General features: G+C 47.3%; 1 protein-coding gene across 2 annotated transcripts; it reads right to left on the reverse strand.

Moving 5' to 3' along the window:
- Positions 1-3,487: 3,487 nt before the first annotated feature.
- LOC124665196 (serine/threonine protein phosphatase 2A 55 kDa regulatory subunit B beta isoform-like) lies at positions 3,488-9,843 on the reverse strand. Of its 2 annotated transcripts, none has more exons than XM_047202617.1 (14): positions 9,707-9,843; positions 8,041-8,144; positions 7,839-7,934; positions 7,635-7,754; positions 7,151-7,291; positions 6,862-6,953; positions 6,081-6,199; positions 5,552-5,675; positions 5,266-5,389; positions 4,729-4,797; positions 4,525-4,616; positions 4,365-4,442; positions 4,136-4,194; positions 3,488-4,051 (listed from the first exon to the last, which is right to left on the reverse strand). In XM_047202617.1, exons 1-14 carry the CDS (start codon positions 9,825-9,827, stop codon positions 3,921-3,923), a joined length of 1,470 nt encoding a protein of 489 aa, XP_047058573.1. In that variant the 5' UTR covers positions 9,828-9,843; the 3' UTR covers positions 3,488-3,920. The 2 variants fall into 2 exon arrangements, with proteins under 2 accessions (XP_047058573.1, XP_047058572.1); XM_047202616.1 differs by having other exon boundaries at positions 7,148-7,291.
- Positions 9,844-18,260: the final 8,417 nt, after the last annotated feature.

The raw sequence follows: 18,260 nt of genomic DNA on the forward strand, positions 1-18,260 counted from the left end.
AGGATACAACTAACTCGAGCACGAAGGCTCTCACATGCAGTTAAATCACAAGTAAGGAGTTCGGTTAGAGATAACCGATAGCACGCGAAGACGAGGATGTATTCCCGTGTTCCCTTCCTTTGCAAGAAGGTACGTCACGTTTGGAGGGGTGGAGGTCCCACGAAGGATTCCCCACGCCACGAAGGCTCACCCTATTCTCCGGAGCCTATCCCACGAAGGAATAGCTCACTCACTTGTGGTAGACTTTGAGGTAGCCTCCAAACCTTCACAATCTTGCCCGGAGCAAATCCACAGCTCGAATGCTTCCGGACTCCTCTTTCCCACCTAGGGTTTCCAAGGAACCCTAGGAAGCAAGCTTCTCGATGAATACAAGGGGGAATAAGATTTGGCTTGGTAGAACAAGTAGATCGGGTCCTCCTCTAACGATTCCCCGGAGGGATTTGAGTTTGGGTGGAGGAGGAGGTAGATCTGAGGCTTTTGGTGTTTCTAGCAATGGAGTAAGAGAGAGAGAGCTCAAGAACAGCTTGTAGTGTAGTGCCTAACTGTTCAGAGGTAGGAGAAGGCCTATTTATAGTGTTCTTCGAAATATGGTCGTTGGTCACTTGCCACCTCAGCTTTTCTCTCGACAAACCCGGTCAACCGGACCATAGACCGGATTGCCCGGTGCAGAGGCCGGTCGGACCGGACCAGGGACCGGATTCACTTCGCGTCGTCCAGGAGCTCCTCCGGTTGGCGGCCGGTTGACGCCCGGTTGGCGACCGGTCGACCGGGCCGCACGCCGGACTCTCCGGTTGGTAGGCCGGCTGACCGGTCGGCAACCGGATCTGTTGGGTCCTCGTTTGGAGCCCGGTCGACCGGGCCGCGCGCCGGACTCGCCCCGGTTGGCGACCGGTTGACCGGGCAGCACGCCGGACTGGCCGGTTGGTGGACCGGTTGGACCGGGCTGCAGACCGGATTTCTGCTGTAGACCCCTTTTCGATTGTTGTTGAAGTGGGGGGTCTCCTTTAGCCTTCTTGTTCCTTTGGTACACCATTTATGCCTCTTTGCCTAATACCTGAGATTATCCTTATAAACATATTAGGCCAAGTACTCTAGCACGGTGTCATTGTTACCAAAATAATGGATAAGGGTAAAATACCCTTACACTTAGAGTGGTGAGGTTACCTAGTACTGAATAACATCACACATCAGATTCAGTTCATCACAAAAGGTGATGGTAATACACAACAACTAATTAATGGGCGATGCATCACGAGCGAAGCAACTACTTCGTGATGCATCACATGTTCATCACACGAGGGGTTAGTATATACCACCTCGAACAAGTTCATCATTACATACTAGGGATCAGGTTGTACCAAGTCCTAGCTAATGGAGGGATACAAGATCACCTCCCAAAATCAGCGGATCGTGACGAAGGAAGCAGAAGCACTAAGCAGGAAATCTGGTTGCGGAGTCAGGTCCTAAGCCACCTCCTCCTCTCCGGTGGCTGCAGCTTACGGTTGACGGCATACTTTGCTTCATTGAAGATCGCCTTCATCTGAGCGTAGTTCGTGATCGGGGTGCCGACGTACTAACGGTGCTTCGGGTAGCGCTGCAATCCACAAGAAACAACTGTTAGTGCGGATGACATTGACATATATATACTTTCAAAAACTATGCACGAACTGAATGAGGCTTCGTACCTGGATGTACTCGTCCGCCGTCCCTTCATCACCGCCGTAGAAGCAGCAAGCATCTTCGCTCCAGTCCAGAATGCGATCGGATTTCATCTTCATAATGACGCTCCACTTCGTCCTCCAGTTTCTGATGTGGTTGTACAGCTGAAGAGTGGTGACATGTACGCCAGCGAATGCAAAAAACATATGCGGCTACCTTCTTCATCTGTTGTTTCTTGAATCCCATGTTAAAGCATACGCCGGTACGAACAAGCTGAACCAACCGGTTCAGCACAAACTCTGATAGCTCAGGTTTCCAAACCATGGTTGGTTTGCTTGCAATCAGACATGGCTGGGCATTCACAGTTGGCGAAAACAGATCAGGGGAGCCCAAAGGTATGATGGCCTACATGACAAACACTAGCAGATCAATGAACTAGCACTACCACATGGACATCCTTAAGCACTAGATCAGTGACCTACCACATGAACATCCTTAAGAACTAGCAGAACAATGAAGTACTGGTACCAAATCAATGTACAACGAGATAGGTAAGAGCGGTCTTACAGTCAAAGGAGCCACACGCAACACCGAAGTCGGGGAAGCATGGGACCCTGGCGAAGATGCAGGCAACACCACCGTCCCAGTGGAAGAGTAAATGGCGAGAACGGTCCCCGTCGTAGAGTCAGATGGAACCTGGAAAACCTCCACAACCTGCACCGGCGACGAAGAATGTCCTACAATGGATTCGTTCAGACCCGGTTGTGTACCCAAAAGATCTAGATCTAAGGCTAGGATTTGCAGAAGTTTACCACAACTAAAGTCATGGACGTAGAGGAAGAAGACGACCATCTGCGGCCAGTAGTCGCCGCCACAACGCCGTCGCTGCCGCAAGCCTCGCCGATAGTGCGGGTGAGGTAGAGCCGGCCATGTCGCTAGATGGGAACGGTGGATGAGCTCGAAATGGGGGGAAATGGGGGATTTGGATTTGCCGGTGAGAGAGCCGCCCCTATATACGCTGGCGAAAATTCAAGCACGGTGACCGAATTCATCCCGCCGAGATTTCGCGTCCCACGCGAGCTCCCGCGGTGGCTCTGCGAGGACAGCGCGTTCTCCACTTCTGCGGAAACAATGATAGCTCGCTAGAAACGGCTGAACCGGGCATTCCTTCAGGGCCTAACCCGAGGGTGCTTTGAGAAGCGGTTCCTACAAAAACGCGGCCTCAGCAAGGTAACCAAACGGATCGGAAAAACCTAGGCTGAGGAACGGACAGAGATCCGGTGCCTCAACGAAGGCAAGGCACGAATGAACAGTGTCGTGCCTTGCTCATTTAACCGTTAGATCAAAAATAGACAGCCTAGATTAAATACTACAGCAGGCACACAGTAGATGGTCCTGTAGCATATGTAGTGTGCACAAATTACTGTAGCGATGTACTGTAGATGCATGACGTAACAGCAGACTGGTCTTGTTCATCTGACCATCTATTCTTGATCCAACGTTTAGAAAATGGGGACAAGGCACCATACTGTTCATTGGTGCCTTGCCTTTGTCAAGGCACTCTGTTCATTGGTGCCTTGCCTTTGTCAAGGCACTTGATCTCAATCCCTGAGGAACATGCAGCTACCAAACGCGCCTGTTGTTAACGACCGTGGCCTTGTTGTTATCAAGGGGCCACAGCGTCATTGTTGGTAGGCTCACATCCTCACAACACACCAACCCAATGAAAGAACACTCTCAAAACCGAATTCAGGAAGGTGAAGTACATTAAGCGGTCATACAAGATACAGAATCCGTGAAGAAACAGGTTTCCTAACAATTGGGGGAAATGTGAATGGTCACTTCGAAATTGAAATTATAAGAAATAATCAATGCCCCTGTATTGATATTACAAGCTCGATGATTCCATCACAACGGGAGTTCATCCCCTTATCATCTACTGGAGATGACCAAAAGTTTGTGTTCCTCCCAAATGTTCAACTAGAATCTTATCTTTAAATCTAAACGAACCTATAGGGGAAAGACAGGCCTTTCCCCCAGTAAAAAAAATAATCAGAATCAAGCTGCTTCCCGGGAATGATCCAGTCACTTCCTCTTGGACTCTTGGACAGCTCTATATGGAACTCAAAAGAAAACCATGTGACTGGCTCAAAATACACCATCTCCAACAACTCCCTGATTTGCCATACCAGGGATAAAACTACCCTTCTCGCCAGGAGCAGCTGCCAAAAAAGAACTGTCCCTCTGTTCCTTTCCCGTGTTTACCCATAGTACATGTATAAGCTGTTGGCTGCAGCACAGGCAATTAGATTTTCTGCCGGGTGCCATGCCAAATGGAGCAGTTTTGTGCTCAAGTCGTAGGAATTCCCATTGGCATCTATTCCAGTGTTCTCTGCACCAGAATAAGGTTTACATTATAAATAGCTGTGGTACCTCTATAGCTTAAGTACTTAGCATATTTGAACATGAAGCTAACCTCGTCTAACATTCCTTGTCATAGATCTCACAGGCCGTGCAGGATTCTGGGCCTGCCTCCTGCACAAGTAGGAAAAATGATAAAATCAAGAAACAGTTGGAACCACTGCAACAATTTATTTTACAGGCAAACACAGTAGCAGCTAATGCACACTGATTTATATGAATATGCATCATTTGCTACAGTACACTTTGTTTGCTTCCACCATTTCTCTGTAAATAGGATTTACCTTGTAGGGTTTCGAGTTGCTTCAAGCGTTGTTACCTCATTGTCACCAGCACCACAATTGAACACACGAAAAATGTTGCTGAAGGAAAACAGATCAAGAAACCATCAGTTCCTGAAGGAAACTAAGTAGTACCACAACTGAGCTGCGCACACCAAACTACCTGTAAGAACCAGTTGCTACTCGTAACCCATCTCCACTTTGACAACACTCAAATTTGTCAAAAATTGAATCATTTTCATATAAATCACATAACTGCAGTTTCAGAAAGAAACACGTTGAATTAGGGTTACTCCAAGTAAATGTGTTTGTTGTCCATTGTATTCAAAGAAATAGCGATCATTTATCTTAGAGTGGATTAAATTACCTTGGGCCTTAAATACTCGTGAACCTGGAACGTCGCAACTGGACCAGAATCCATATTAACATCCCATAGCTGTAACAGCAGGTTAAAAAAAATCTAATGAAAAGCACTGAACTGCAGAAGTGCAGATATATAACACTTACATAGCTACATGTAACAGAATACTGTAAAGTCTCTAAAGCTGTAGTTTACAAGCTGAAATAAAATATTAAGCACACCAAACAATTTAAACAAAGATATAGACAACAGTGATGATGCATTTATTGGTCATTGTAGGACTATGATTGATATTGATCGAATTGCATCTGAAGAAGTACATGGTGCAATGCAAATATTTATGAACAGTCACCCCAAGCAAAAACAAATATAGATCTTCGGAATATCAGCAAGTGTAGAAAATAAAAATAGCTCACATGTTAATTTGGTTAGGTTGTATCAGAGTTACAATGTAAAAGGAAACGGCGGCGTGGGGTCAACAACACAAAAACTGATCAACTAAATTGCAGTGGCCCTGGCACTCCAGAAGTTTCAGGAACAAACCTTCAGAGTCATGTAGTCGCGACTCAGAATATGTCTCCCATCCATGGAGAACTTTATGTCTGAAATTGAGGCTATAATCTCAGTAAAAAAGGATCTTGAACCCGCTGACTCATGCTGCTCAAAGCTACAACATTAAACAGCAACATCTATAAAAAGTTAAAAACAGTGCAAAGCAAGATGATCAATTCGAGGCAGAACTGACGAATCAATGTCCGTCATCTGTTCTTCTAAACAAAGTACTGTATGTAGAAATAATAAAATGAGCAACTATCAAATGAAAGCTCACAGTTTGGAATGAGTATCACAAAGAGCTGATTGCCGCAGGTCAACAAGTCGAATGGAGCCCTTTGAGCTACTATATGCCAACGTATTACAGTGAGAAGGATGGAACTCCGCAGATGTTATAACCTCTGCAAATCACAAACATGACAACCAGGAACATGTTATGCAACCACATCAAAAATTCAAACATGTTAAAGTACGAGGTCAACTAGGAAAGACCAACTATCAACTCATGTTTAAAGTAAGAACTACACATCCGTCTCGCTTAAAACAATTTTAGTTCAATATTTTCATTTTATCATTTACATGAAAGGAAATAATATTACCATAATGCAGTAATGTATAAATACATGTAGCTACATACAATGTCTCATGAGCACTAGACTAGTCACATCACTTCACTTAGCCTATTGCCATAGCTGTATAGGAGGGTATCGTTTTCCAACTAAGTGACTTGAGGTTGTAAATGTTTTTGTCTCAAACATATAAAGCTATAAAGGTATGCCCCTAATAAGCACATCTAGAAGCTATACCAGTGAGATCCTCCATGTTTGTTGGCTTAACGTCAACAATATTGAAACTTTGATTGCTGATTTCCAAATTCCAAAGATTTATCCGTAAATCATCTGCTGATATGAACGTCTCACCATCACTGCAAACAGAAGGACAGGAAGCAGTATATGTTACTACATAAAAATGGACAGGTTTTAGCTCAGTTAAATGTATATGAGGTGCATAGCAGTTATATATAATCCTAGTGACAACCTTGAATGAAGGTGGGAGATCGTGTATTAAACTAGAGGATTGTGTGCATCAACATAGATGTACATCATGTTAGAATATGTGCGCGCGCACAAAACCATGCAAAAATATGAACAGATATGCACTGTACAATTAGATCATACTTTTGTGTAGAGCCCATTTAATCATATGATTCATATCACTGCGTGATTTTTTGCAGGTGTCACATGTTCTAACATGATGTAGTACATATGATTTTGTTTACATCTTTTCAGCATGCGCAAGTAACTAACTCATGCACCCACCATGCCTGTACAAAATTAACTCATTAACTGATCTCAAGTATAATGATGCAGCTTCTTACATACAGCCCAACCACATAAAATTCTACATATTAAAGTATACATGCAAGTGGGCCAATATTAGGGTACCCTCTACCCTCTTTAGTTCAAAAAATGAACTTATTTTTCTGATGACATCATCATTTTACAAAAGTTAGTGTATGGGTACCCTAATATTGACCCACTTGCATGTCTAGATGAAAGTCACAGAAGTCATGAGTAATGTCGAAACCTGTTATTTGAAATGGAATTGATGTGGTAGTCGTGTGCATGAGCATAGACTCTACGACAATTTGCAGCGAGACTGGTTTCTTGGCTTGTAACCTGTTGTATAGGAAAAGTTAGGTAAATGTAGCAAAACACAAAGCTATAGGTAAAATCAGCATAATGACAGGTGTCTGATATGAGTGTGAACCATTTTAAGATCGTGTGCAGCTCATTAAGAATTCCAGAAATGAGCAGTGATATGTCTGGAAAATTTATAAAAATAAAATAAACGGATTTGAGTTGAGTACAACTACCACAGGCATGCGAAGTAAAGCAAGTCCACCAGGCTTTAAAATGCCACCATTTGGAACATGTGTGCTTGGGCCACCATTCACATGAGCATTTGAAGTGTTCATATTCATCTCACATATCTTTTTAACCTTCTTCTCTTGGACCTATATAAAGTAGCTCGAGTAAGTACAAATTTGTTGTCAGATATGCCATACTTATGATATCAAATAAATAGACCTTGAAATGAATAGGTAAATAAAGTAAGTCCAAAATGTACTCATGCAGAGAAATGTCAAAAATGAGAACATAAAAAACATCACAATCATCAATAAGTTGCACAAAAATATGTACGTGAAGCAGATATATACACCGAGCAGATCAGCCAAAAATACCATAGAGGGAAATTTATTTAAATTAACACATACAAAGGGTTTTCAAGAAATTGCAAGCTAGAAGGAGTGGGACTATAATAGGAAATGTTCATTGTTGTCGATCAATGAGGCATACCTTCCAAAACTTTATCGTTTTGTCATTTGTGGACAGAAGAAACGACGCACCATTTGTTTCTTGGCACCACTTTATCTTGTTAATCTTCTCTTCAATTTCCAAGCTTTTAAGGTAATCGAACTATTTCCATAACAACGTGAGTTGGTCAAGTTGCAGGTACATCAGAAAACCAAAGCTGCCACTTAGCAATTAACGAAGGTATACCTCTGGTTCATGGCTTTGGAACTCAGTTTTGTAACGAAATTCTGGATGCCTGCTGATAGAATAATCAGCTTTCTCAGCCTCTTTTCTGGAGACATGCTAAAGAAAAACAGAAACAGAAAATGTTGAGTCATCAGAGCACAACAATAAATCCCAGAGGTAATATATTTTTATCGTAAAACAAAACTCAATTCTATATACATACATCTTTGGCATCTGTTCTTTCAAACAAAACAACTCGTCCCCCTCTGTCCCCAGTGGCAAGATGATGTCCTGTTTTATTGAACTCTATTGCCGAGATGATGTCAACTGCAGAGAAGAATAAGAAAAAAATACTAAGGTTAAGTACTTAAGTTAATATGAATCCATAACATATCATAGCATTATGCCACTCTATAGTTTGTTTGATCATACAAGAAGCAATGGGAATAAGCATGTATAACAACAAGCAAGCATGCATACTAATTAGTTTTACTAACAAGCACATATATAAACAAGCTTTAAAGCCTAAGAAGCTGGCACGCAACTGGGATATAAGTAGCAAGAATAGCGTGGCTATCATCAATCCGTTGCAACCCTTGAGTAGCTTTAAAGCAGTCAATGTCAGTGCTAGGCATCAGCTGTGAGGTCAATTGACATCACATGTTTTTGAAAAATTGGTGCAGTGTTCATATATACACCTAAGTCCATCATGCGTGGAAAATTCTTAGAGGTTGAATTCGCGGGGTTTTGGTTCTAGCGCTGTCACTGAAGCAGCAGATTGACAAACAACAATTTTAATTCAGCAGAGTAAATCAGATAATAAAACTGAGGTTCAACATTACCCACTACCAAGTGAGTGTGTTAAACTAGGTGCTAAGGATGATGAACCTAATGGAAATAAGAAAATGAAAGCTTGATAGAGCAAGCATTTGAAAATCCATGTGACTAGCAATTATGATTGTCAAAAGTAGAGAGTGAAATTGATAGCCAACAAAGAAACATAGGCAATATTTCTGTTTCTATCAAAAGATTGACCTTTTAGGTGTACGACTACTGCCTAGTGATATTGCAGCAAAGCTAAATTAGGGTGGGCGAACGATAAACAACTACTAAATCGAGAAATGTTCTATTCCAATGCTATCCACGTTTAACTGAATGTTGCATCAGGTATCAGAGAGATGGAAACCCATGGTGTACTCCACGCAATATCGCCAAACAAGCGACACGAATTAAGTATCGACAAATCCGACCAAGGCATGAATTGTGTGTCAGGCATTTTTATCGTCCGCTTTGCATCTGTATAGTTTTGCAGCTAGCGCCCACATCCGATGCGCATCGTTCAACAGACTATAAAGCTGTAGCCTAGCTCTATTGTGGTGTTCCCTTATTTCATAGCACGAAGCCTACAGAAGTAGAAGAACAGACACATCATAACTTTACCGCAGCACGACATGCATTGTCGGGCCAACGCCAATTGCCATGCTACTTACGCGTCTACATAACCCAACTAGGGCGTTGAGGTAGAGTGCTAGACTCGTACAGAACACACTCTACCGTCGTGTCACCAATGGAATGACCTTGACAGCTCCACCGAATGACACGGCGATACGCATCTGCTAGTCAAAACTAGCTACGGAGCATCAACAGCAGGGGTGTACCACTGATCTGGCAGAGATAAAAGCAAGGGGTCCCCAATACCCAAGCATCGAGCAAATTGGAGGCTCGATCCGCGCAGGAATCCCCCAGCCATGGCATGATAAGCACCCATTGAAGTATCCTAACCTCGTACCCAGCTCGGGAGCAGAGAAGCGGTAAGATCCAGCTGGGTAGCAGCGACGAACAAACCAAAGCGAGGGAGGAGAGGGAGCATCGAGGGGTTGGATCGGTACCGTCCTGGACGTCCTCGCCTGCTCCGCGCTCGCCGAAGACCTGGGAGAACCTCCAGTCGAGCGGCGGCTGCGGGGTCGGGGCCGATGCCTCCGTGGGCTCGGGCGTCGCCGTCCCGTTCATGGCCTCCGGCTCTGGATCGGATGCGTCGGCGGGGTGGGCGTGGGCGTGGGCGCGAGCGGGGGCGAGCGACTGGATGAGGGGCGGGATCGGTGGCGGGGTTCCCCGGCGAGTGCGAGAGGGCGATGGTGGTACGCGGCGGGTGTGGCGAGGCCGGCGAGGGTTTGGGGTTCAATGGGGCGAAATGCCCAATAAGAAAGGGAAGGGGGATTGGGAGAGGGGAGGGAGGTGGTGGGGTCCGGTCCGGATACGACGACAACCCTGAGGCAGAGGGGGAGCAACAAAGGAGACCAAAAGAAAGGAATTGTTTTTCCTTTTCTCTCGCGACGAAATATGATGCAGCCATTCTTGGCGTCATCGCGTACTACGCGTGCCCGGCAGCTCCTTTTTCGCTCATCGTTCATCCCTCCGCCGCCGCGACGAGTAAAACATCCGTCTGTTTTGGTTCACCTAGACAGGAGGAGTTTATTCTATTTTATGCTTAAATTTTGGTTAAAAATGTGTCTATTTTGAGCTAACCCATTACAGGCTCAAATTTGTGCGTAGGTCCGCCCTCGCAACTACCGATGTGGCGTCGCCTTCTGCGCGCCGCATCAACATCGACCGCTTCATGTTATGCACGCGGCATCAGTGGAACGTGTGCCCGTCCTTTTTAAGACAATCGGACGCGCCCTCTAGTCCCCATAACGCGCTCGACATTGTCCCTTTCATCCAATTTTGCCCCATGCCACCATTAACCACAACGACATCGAAGCCATGGGCATGTCCTGGTTCTAAAAGGAAGAGCAAGCACGACCACGAGGAGGGGTTCTCGCGCTCCGACGACCTTCATCAGTGCAACAGCCAATACGTCCCCATCGACGTGGCATCGTCGCTTTGGCAGACGAGGACGTCGGCGGGTTTGTTCGATGACCACCTCCCCTCGGGCTTGCACCTCAATGTGCGGAGGGTATAGGTGCCGCCGGTGCCACGTGAAGGTCAGAGCGGCGCCGTGATATTTGGAGTCGGCGGGCCCTCTAACCGCCTGATCTACGAGAAGACCCCGCCTACGCCCTCAACTTGCCAATGTGGGACACGTTCCCCCATGGGAATGGGACACGTGGCTTCGTGTCGCCTTGCTAGGCGACAGGGCGGGGAGTGGGACCGCGGCGAGGCGGGCGTGGTCGCCGCCATGAAAGAGGAGGAGCGGTTTGTGGGCAGCGACAACATACCGGGCGAGGAGCCGTGGGACTACACCCTCGACTACCTTAGCCTCCTCCCATGGGAGCATAAGCAGCTTGTGGTCGTGAAGGAGGAGGAGCTCCCCGCCAAGCCACTAGACTTGGACGATGATGAAGCCCTCAGGTTGGGCATCGCCTCGTCGTTGGAACCCCTGGTCGAGTAGCAAGTCCTGATTGTTCAGCTAGGAGGAGTTCGCGCTTGCGGCGGGAGGACTTGCCACGACACCGCATACTCCACCGGCCGGACGTCACCATGGGCTGGGTGGCCCGCACCTGCACAACCGCCAAGGCCTCCAGCGCCAACACCCCCAGCTTCGACGCCATTGGTGCCCTTGCCGTTTCTTTGGGATCTGCTAACCTTCGTCAACATGGCTGCCACCGACGACGATGAGTAGGGCCCGCGGTCGGCGCAAACCCTGGCTAGGGTCTTATCAGTTTTTTTATTTTCAATGTCATTTTTATGTTTTCTCTATGTAAATTAATTTTTTATTAATAAAATATTAGTAATTAAAAATAAGTCTGTTTAGATTTATCGACCGAGATAAGGCCACACTTCTACCAGCGGAAGCAAACATATTTACTATCGGAAATGAATCGGAGAGATGCTCTAATCAATCGTGTTGTCACGTTTCTACTGCTACGGACAGCGCTGCGGTACGTGAAAACCGAAAAAAAGGTGCATTCCTACCGGATCGTGAAGCGACACACATGGAGCGGAGATTTTGTGCAAGTGTAACGCTACACCAACACGGTGTTAGCTTGTGGAAAGCGACAATACGCATGAGAATGATTGTCGCACGGCGGCGGTATGTACGAGTAGTTGGTGGACGGGTGGCGGGGAATAGTGGATGCTGATGCTATGGCCGTTGTATTTTTCCCTCGATGATCTAGATCGAACCCTGTGCGCCGGGAAAGCGTAGCCAAGATGTCGCCGTCGTTGTAGTTTCTAGCAAGAAAAGAGTTTCCCCGGTCTTTTGGGTTAAAGTATTCCGGCTGTCAATTAAGCGTGGTTTGCAGGTAGGTTACAGCTGTATCCGAGTACGATATTACCACGTCCTGTGACGAAAATTTTAGGATAGCAACGTTTTGGGGAGACTGACATGACATCAATCCGCATTACCAAACGCCACGCAGAATCTTATGTCACCTTATTTCTAATCACATTTCTTTTCATCTTAGATATAGCCATATAGGTGTGACATTGACGTTCGAGTCACTCACCAACTTTTAGCAAGTCCCTCATGCTTAAATTAATTGATTTATCTTAAAACCACATATGTACTAGATATAGCATGTGGTTGCGCCAACTAATTTAAATCGTAGAAAGTATCTTAATACGGTTCCTAAGTATGTACACATATGTCATCGTGGTGGAACGGCAGATGTCATAAGATGGTTTAAGTTGGGGCCGAATATGCACTAGAAGATTCGGGTGAGGGTTTGTGTAAACAAGGAAGAGATGAAAGAAATCGGTATGTATTCCTTGACTTGGCTCTTGACCAGAGGTAGAAGATGTACAGTACAAGCTTCCTTCTACAGTCTAATTTTCTCTCTAGGTCCAACTGTCCCGCGCAGGGGTGTGTCCCCTCTCCTTATATAGGGGAGAGGGTAGCTTACAAGGGAAGAAAACTGTCGTTGCCTAATCGACGGTACCTCGGAGGAGGGATCCTCACGAGGGGGAGAAGAAGTAGGGGCCATAGGGCGGAGTGCACACGGGACGGTGGTACGCGATTTACCCAGCTTCGGAACACCTGCACGATGACATGGCCTACTCGCCGCTTGTCCGGAATTATCCGGGAGCTTTCGCGTTATTACAATGAGTTGTGGTTGTGCCTCTAGGGCTCCCGGGATCCGGCTTATAAAGGCGCACGGATCTAGGGTTTACATGGAGAGTCCTAGCCGGAATACAAGTTGCCTAACTACGGTACAATGTCTTGCCGTGTACGTCAAGGATCCGCCTTCCTCCAAGTACGTGCTTGGATCCGGATACTTCATGGGCCGTCACGGATCCGGCCTCCTTCGTAGGTCGGTAGAGATCCGGCTTCCTGTTCTCGGGCTGGACTTCATCCTTCAAGATCTACAGCAACTGGGCCGCCCGATGGGCCACATGCCTCATCACCATCTATGGGCCACCCGGGCTTGCCGGATCTAGGCCATGCCGTTGATATACCCATAAAGTATACCCACAACAGTAGACCCCGAAGTTCTCCGAGATTCATCATTCCTCCGACTTCATTCAGCTCGGATCCGAAGAGAATCTTGAAGAGCTTCAAAACTTTTACTTGATTCCGGGTTCATTCACTCGGAAATCCTTCGTCTTCAGATTAGGTATCGCAACGGAGATTCCGCTTTTCCCGCGCACAACTTCCTTTTTTCCCGCGCTAAATTTTCGCAGATGCAAATCTTTAGCCGGAAATTTCGGGAGTGCATGGTCAAGTTACCTCCACGTCGTTTTACCGCACTTGACCTAAGACACGTGTCATCCATCCAACGGCGCGACCGTTACGTTTCCACCGTCGGATCCGAATCCCGAATCTCCGCGCGTGGCCTATAAATATCCCCGCAACTCGGTAATTCCTCATTCTTTTACCGCATCTCACCACTTCGTCTTCTTCCTCGCGCCGCGCCGCCCGACAGATCTTAACTCCGGCGAGCCTTCCGCGCGGGAGCTTCGCACACCGCCGCCTCAAGCCTCTCCTCCAACCAAGATCGCTACGGTTGACCAAGAAATCAACTCCGCCGCCGATTCGTGGTCATCGGAGGCTCAAAGCCACCAGTTTGTTGACCTCTACTTCGCCGGAACTTCGCCGGACCGTCGCGCCATTGCCGGTACGTGCACCGGACTTGTAGAAGAAGAAGTAGCTGTAGTGTAGATTTTCCGGTTACTCAACTTAGCTCGCATGGGTGCAGCCGGAAGCATGCCTCACGGTTCTCCTCACTGTACTGGTAGTTCTCCGAGTACCCCGGATCCCAGTACCGTGGAACCGATTTGCCCGGATCCCATTGCGTACCTACCACCATATGTTTCCGACGTTAGACTTGCTCAACCGTTCTCCGCCTCTTCCAGTACTTTACTAAGCCGGATCCCAACAGCCCAAGAGCTCGAAGAGGAACTACAAGGCCAAGCTAGAATGGCAGCCAAGGTACAAGAGGTGGAAAACAAAAAGGCTTCCAAGGCCCGGAGCCGTGAAGGGGTGCGGGGTCAATGGTGGCCCTGCGAGACAACAGACGCGGAGCTCCGGGAACTCCAAAATGAGGGCATGATCTCCGAACATTGGAGTTTCACGCGCGACTCCGACATCCCCAAGCCCGACGCGGATGAACGTGTCATGACAAAGGCGTGGGTCGAACGCGGATTATCGCTCCCCTGCTCGGAATTCTTCCTTTCCGTCCTCGACACGTACGGGCTTCAACCCCACAACATCTGCCCCAACTCCTACCTTCTGCTCTCAAACTTCGCAACTCTTTGCGAGGGGCATCTCGGAATTCGTCCCGACATCAAACTATGGCAATTCTTTTTCCGCGTGAAGAAGGAGACGAAAGACAAGGCCATGCTAAACCGCGGAAGTATGACGTTCATGCTTCGCTCCGGTCGGATGTATTCTCCTCACGACTCCCACGAATCCGTCCGGTATTGGAACGCCGGATGGTTTTATGTGAAGAACGCGCCAGTTCCAGGCGTCCACGACGGACTCCCGCCCTTCAGCAACACGCCTCCGGAAGAATTGGCGAGTTGGAGCTTCATCCCCACACTTGCCCTTACACCCATATTGGAGAAGGCCGCGCGGAGGATTTCCTGGTTAGTTCATGATGGACTAACCGGAGCCCAGCTCACCCTCAGCTGGTTCACGCGGAGGATCCAGCCTTTGCGCTACAACGCACGTCCGATGTGCGCGTACACTGGGGCTGACGATATCCTCCGAGTCACCCGCCACGATCTTCCGGCTGACTCCCTCAAGAGGAGGTTCAAAACGTTAGTGAAGATTGCTAGAGGCCAACAGGTCCCGGAACTGGTCAAGGATATCAACACACACGATAAATGTCCTCCGGTAAGCGCTTATACCTTCGCATTCCTTTATCCTTTCACAATTTTCTAAGTGTTTAACTTGTTCCGCTCACTCTTTTCGCAGCTTGACTCTTTGGCGGAGGAAAACCTGCGCGCCATACTCCGAGTTCCCGTTAGCGGTGACTCGGCGGAAGAGGATCCGGAGGACCCTGAAGAGGAAGAAGAACAAGCACCTCGAAAGGCTGCTCCTCGACCTACAAAGCGTTCCCGCGCCAAAGTCTCCGGCTCCGACGCTGGAGGCAGCGGTGAGGCTTCCGCCAAGAAACCCAGAGTGGTTAAACCACCTCCGCTTGATTCCAGGAAGGCGGAACGCCAACGCCTGAAGATGCTTTCGACAGCAGGAAAACCTTCACGCCCTTGCATTCCGGGTGCAACGTAAGTTTCCGAGTAATGTGCGTTATCTATATTGGTGAGCTGTGTTATGCTTATTTTCCTTTTACTTGCTCACAGGAATCCGAACCCTACCACCACGCGGACCAACGTTCAGGAGCATATCACTAAGTATATGCAGAAGAAGTCTCCCGCCGTTGGTCCTTTGACGCCAACTCCGCCAAGCGCTCCACAAGCCCCCCTGCAGCCTTCTCCTCCTCCCGCGGACCAGTCTCCAGCTCCTGCCGCTCCCACTCCACCGGAAGTAATTCTGGTTAGCAGCGGCAGAGCGGGCGGAGATGATTCCGGCGGCAAGGGTCCCATCAATGATGAATTTGAAGGACGAAGACAAGGGGAAGCAGAAGAGATCTCCTCCGGCAAAGCTGAAGCCACCACGGGCGATATGGTCGTTTTTCCCAAGAACTTTGGAGATCCGGCTGACCTTCGAAACCTTGGGCCCGTCGAGCCTCAGGACTTCCGCCGCTACCCTTAGGTCAGCTTCCCAGATCTCGCATTTCCTTCCTCTTGCTATTCATCCTTGGCGCAATAGGGTATTTATTCCCTCTTTCTTTTCGTTTTTCTTTCTTTCGTAGATCTTCGGGAAGAAGTAGGTTTGGGGAAACCTGTTTTTAGCCACCTCCAACACTTAGTGAAAAAATGTCTTCTGAAGAAACCGGTGGGCTGCCTTCCGGCGGGACCCAATTTAGCAACTCCCCCGAGATTTCCTTGGGGGAGGAACAATCCGTCGCCCAAGAATCCGATGGGCTCGACGAAGAGCTCGCCCGGATGGAAGAAGAATCCGGCGCCCCGGATGAAGATACCGGGTGGGACCAAGAAGCGAGCAGCTCTGGCCATGCTTCCGGCGCGAACTTGCCGGTATACACCCGCGGGGCCTGGAAGGGCTCTGATGTAAATCAAGCCGAGATCGACTGGCTCTACCGGTCCCGGAGGATTCTGGAGGAGGTGATGTACCGGATCCCTGGCGACGAGCTGGAGCCTGCGCCCAGGCCAGGCGAAGTCGTGGTGTTTGCCGTCCATTTTGAGCGCGGCTTCGGCCTCCTGGCATCGAATTTCTTCCGGGAGTTCCTGGACTTCTACGAGCTCCAGCCTCACCACCTTCCCGGCAACGCCATCTTCTACCTCTCCTCTTATGTTTCTTTCATGGAGGCCTTCGTTGTCTTTGATATGTGTGTAGGTTTTATGGATGATTATGAATAAATAAAGGCAATAGAAGCAAATAGGACATACCATGGAGGAGCTACATGCATGAGACTTTTTAGCCATTTGAGGAGTGGAAAAGGCTAATCTTTTTCCATCATATCAAAATAAAGATCCAACACTATGGCATTGTAGCTCTCGTCCATACGAGTCCAACGAGCCAAAGAACATCTCATCGGAGTTCGTATGAAGAAATGACGGCTAAAATACCGAAGCATCTTAAAGTTTGGCGACCATTGGTACGGCGAGAGTCCGGGCGTACGTCCCAGCCATACCATGGGTTCCAGGCAAAGGAAACCTCGCGAACCTCCATGTTTCTTCACTGAGTAGGTCATTGGGGCAATATTGGGGGCTAAGGAGGACTCTCCTAGGCCTATATAAAGGAGTTGGGAGCCAAGGGAGAAGACATCACTCATCCGTGCCGCAACGGCAGAGCCCTTCCGCTCCACCACCACCATAGCCGCCGCCACAAGATCTCCACCATCACCACCACACCATTCAAGGGAGAAGAAGAGGAGACTGGGAGAAGGAGGAACCGACATCGATCTCCATCAACACCATCATCATCTACGCACCCTCCATTGATTCCCTCTTTAATTTTTTTTTATAATCTCAACCCTTTTGTGGATTGCAATTGTACACATTTCATACCATTGCAATGATCAGGCCTTGTATCCCTTTATAGGAGCAAAAAAATTCATACCACACAGATTTTACCTCTTCAGGAGCAGAATTGCTAGCCCAACCATCACAAGTAGTCGAATGTGCCCTAACAGGAAGAAGAATCTTCCACTAAATTGAACATCAAATTCACAGCTCTCTCCCGGATAATCTTGCCATGAAAATAATATCGGGGTAAAGATGGGTCGTGGTAGACAATAAGCTCATTTTCTTTCCTCAACCACTCACATATCAACTTCGCCTCGTTAGCAATACCCTAGAAGCAATCATAGTTAGTAACCATAAGAGTGTCAGCAACCGAAAATGAATATCAAAATTACGTTCATAAGATATGCGCTTTTGTAATTCATAAGACGTTTTGGTAGAGGCAGACACATACCACCATGGCACCAGCAGCTTCAATAGATCTGTGACCTCCGTAGTTCATAAGACATAAGGCACACATCCGGATTAAATCACTCAACTGGATGTCATCGGGTCCAGCATTGAGCTCCAGCATCTGATACATCAACTCAGCTTCGTTGCCAATACACTAGAAAGCATTGTTTTAAAATTGCATACGAGTTCAGATTCAGAATACAACAACTATACTACAAAAATAAAGTGATGAGAGAGTGTGCATGCTGAGCTTGAAGCCAATAAAAATTATCCACGTGGGAAACCAACAAGGTTGCACTCTTCTAGACATTACATGATATTCTAAATGGGAAATCTAGTAAATTTGCTAAACACTTGACCGTGGGAATTGTGCGACAAACTCACAAACACATCATAAAATGTGCGGTACACGATGACTTTGAACTTGAATAATAAAAATGGATTTCACAAAAAAATTGAGAACCTAATCTTTATATAACATCAGTTTTGAAAGTCAATAAATAG

This window comes from Lolium rigidum, chromosome 6 (assembly GCF_022539505.1).
Source record: "Lolium rigidum isolate FL_2022 chromosome 6, APGP_CSIRO_Lrig_0.1, whole genome shotgun sequence".
NCBI lineage: Eukaryota > Viridiplantae > Streptophyta > Magnoliopsida > Poales > Poaceae > Lolium > Lolium rigidum.

Bases quoted from the DNA above. Each gene is read 5' to 3' on its own strand.
- LOC124665196 (XM_047202616.1), bottom strand. From the start codon at position 9,827: ATGAACGGGACGGCGACGCCCGAGCCCACGGAGGCATCGGCCCCGACC. The intron at 7,755-7,838 runs GTATACCTTCGT...TTATGGAAATAG, and splicing joins TCCAAAGCCATGAACCAGAG to TTCGATTACCTTAAAAGCTT. The intron at 4,443-4,524 runs GTAGTTTGGTGT...GTTTTCCTTCAG, and splicing joins GTAGCAACTGGTTCTTACAG to CAACATTTTTCGTGTGTTCA.